Raw genomic sequence first — 1158 nt, 5'->3', positions numbered from 1 at the left:
TATGAGGGTTATGCTTGCTTTATAAAATGTATTAGGAAGTTTTCCATTCTCTTCTATATTCTGGGATAATTTGAGTAGAATTGGTGACAGCACTTCCTGAATGTTTGGTAGAAGTCACCAGTGAAGCCATCTGGATGGACCTGGACTTATTTTGGCTGGGAGTTTTTTATGACCTGATCTGTTTCTTCTTTTGTTATGGGTCTATTCAAGCTTTCTACTTCACTCCATGTAAGTTTAGGTAGGTTGTGTTTTTCTTAAAAAAAAGTGTTCATCTCTTTCTAAGTTTTCAAATTTGTTGGAGTACAACTCTTCATAGTATTCTGTTATTATCCTTTTTATTTCCATTGGTTCTGTTGTGACATCATCCAGGTGGTTTCTTATGTGTATCATTTGTGTCTTTTTCCCTCTTTTGTTAGGTTTGCCAATGGTTTGTCAATGTTATTAATCTTTCAACCAGCTTCTTGTCCTATTGATTCTTTCTGTAGTTTTTCTGTTTTCTATCTTGTTTATATCTGCTCTAATCTATATTATTTTTTCTCAGCAAGATCAAAGCTTTGCAAAATGTCATTCGAAGATCAGGATCCAAGACGGTATGATTGTAGGAAAGCAGATCTTTTAGTTCCTGAGGAAAGTTACTGAGATGTTCTGGGTAGCAGTGACCAATCTGTGCCATGAACATCACCAGCTCTGCCAGTTCTTTGCTGGGCTTATTTGGTTGTAATTTGAAAATCTCCACGTTGGATTTGTAGTGATTATACTGCTGCAGAAACTCTTTGATGTAGGCCGGTGGGTCCCGCTTGATCAGATTCTGTAACTGCGGGAGGTTGATGGGCAGCTTATTATTGTTTCTGCTAGACATGTTGGTTCTGAAAACTCACAGAGCCAACTCATTGCGATTGCGGTTTAGAACTGGGCTTGGTTGGCAGTTTTTATCTTTTTGAATTTTATATATGTCTCCCCATTGCCTTCTTGCCTGCATGGTTTCTGCTGAGAGACCAGAACTTAATCTGATTTGCTTGCCTTCGTAAGTAACACTTCTTTTCCCTAGCTGATTTCCAGATTATCTCCTTGTCTTTCATTTCGGAGAGCTTGATTATGATATGTCTTGGTGATTTTCTTTTGGTGTCTATCTTTCTTGAGGTTCATTTAACTTTTTTT

General features: G+C 37.6%; 1 protein-coding gene across 1 annotated transcript; it reads right to left on the bottom strand.

Annotated features, from left to right (window-relative positions):
• Window positions 1-517: 517 nt before the first annotated feature.
• On the bottom strand, window positions 518-860 carry LOC102811121 (protein SDA1 homolog). The gene has a single exon (XM_006864000.1). The coding sequence runs from the start codon at window positions 857-859 to the stop codon at window positions 518-520; it is 342 nt and encodes a 113-aa protein (XP_006864062.1). The 5' UTR covers window position 860.
• Window positions 861-1158: the final 298 nt, after the last annotated feature.

This window comes from Chrysochloris asiatica, unplaced genomic scaffold (assembly GCF_000296735.1).
Source record: "Chrysochloris asiatica unplaced genomic scaffold, ChrAsi1.0 scaffold00058, whole genome shotgun sequence".
NCBI lineage: Eukaryota > Metazoa > Chordata > Mammalia > Afrosoricida > Chrysochloridae > Chrysochloris > Chrysochloris asiatica.
This window is presented reverse-complemented; position numbering and strand designations above follow the sequence as displayed.